The sequence below is a fragment of the Penaeus monodon genome, chromosome 15 (assembly GCF_015228065.2).
Source record: "Penaeus monodon isolate SGIC_2016 chromosome 15, NSTDA_Pmon_1, whole genome shotgun sequence".
Taxonomy (NCBI): domain Eukaryota; kingdom Metazoa; phylum Arthropoda; class Malacostraca; order Decapoda; family Penaeidae; genus Penaeus; species Penaeus monodon.
The window spans coordinates 19,735,645-19,736,584 of record NC_051400.1 but is presented as its reverse complement, the minus strand read 5'-3'; the positions used below and the strand labels follow the sequence as shown (position 1 = coordinate 19,736,584).

The 940-nt window shown below is 33.2% G+C and overlaps 1 protein-coding gene across 1 annotated transcript; it reads right to left on the bottom strand.

Annotated features, from left to right (window-relative positions):
- Positions 1–494, bottom strand: LOC119582127 (protein polybromo-1-like; the record flags this gene model as incomplete). The annotated part of the gene is given in 2 exon segments (XM_037930365.1): positions 1–226; positions 368–494. Coding segments are annotated over 2 exon segments (331 nt in total), but the record flags the coding sequence as incomplete, so codon positions are not given.
- Between the last annotated feature and the right edge of the window lie 446 nt (positions 495–940).

Sequence of the window (940 nt, the reverse complement as noted above, 5' to 3'; positions counted from 1 at the left end):
TATCCACCAGTAGTTGGACATCTTTACAAAATTCCTCAAGTTCATTGTACACATCTGTCTTTATCTTTTGTTGGATCTTCAGCATGTCTATTGGAGACCTAATCATTTCATAATACTGTGGTTCTGTTTTCTTCCTTGGCACTCGAAGAAATGCTTCACATAGGTATACATCATCGTCTTTCTTTTTGTTACGTAATGCATCAAAAATATACTGTATTGTATCAACCTGAAAATTAAATTATTGTTAAAATTCCTAAATATTATTGCATATACAATCATTTTCTCTTACATGGATGAAATACACAAGTCTTCAAAAATGAATATATAGGAGAAATTAAAAGAAATGCACAAAAAATAACTAACACACCAGTGTTGTATCATTTCGACGTCTCTTGGGTCTCCCTTCTACAACTGGAGTAGCAACAGTAGATTCCCCTTCCTCCCCATCAGACAGTCGCTTGCGTTTTGGCATGTCACACCTAAAATATCAATTTTAGTTGTAAATCATTGATAAAGATGATATAGGGATGAATTTACTGGTCTTGAAGCTATATTACTATCCTAGCCAAGTTCACAATTAGCTTTCCTTAAAACAGCAAATAAGAATTGGTAAAAAGTTTTAAAAAATAGCATTAAATTACTTTTTCACATAAAGAAATAATTAAAGTGCTATTTCTAAAACTCTACCAACAACATTTATCATGTGATGGAGAGCCTGTAGATGTGACATACACCATGTGATGGGAAAGTTGGGTAAAAATCCTGGGAACCACTGATATGAACACAGAAGAGAAAATAATCACTATAATCAACCAATGGGTGACTAGGTGGCCAAATTACACAAATAAATCAAATTGCTAAAAAAAAAAAAAAGAAAGTTAGAAGCCATGTCTTACGAGTTTGGCCAAAAGAAGTGAAGACATTTTGAATACCACCCCCC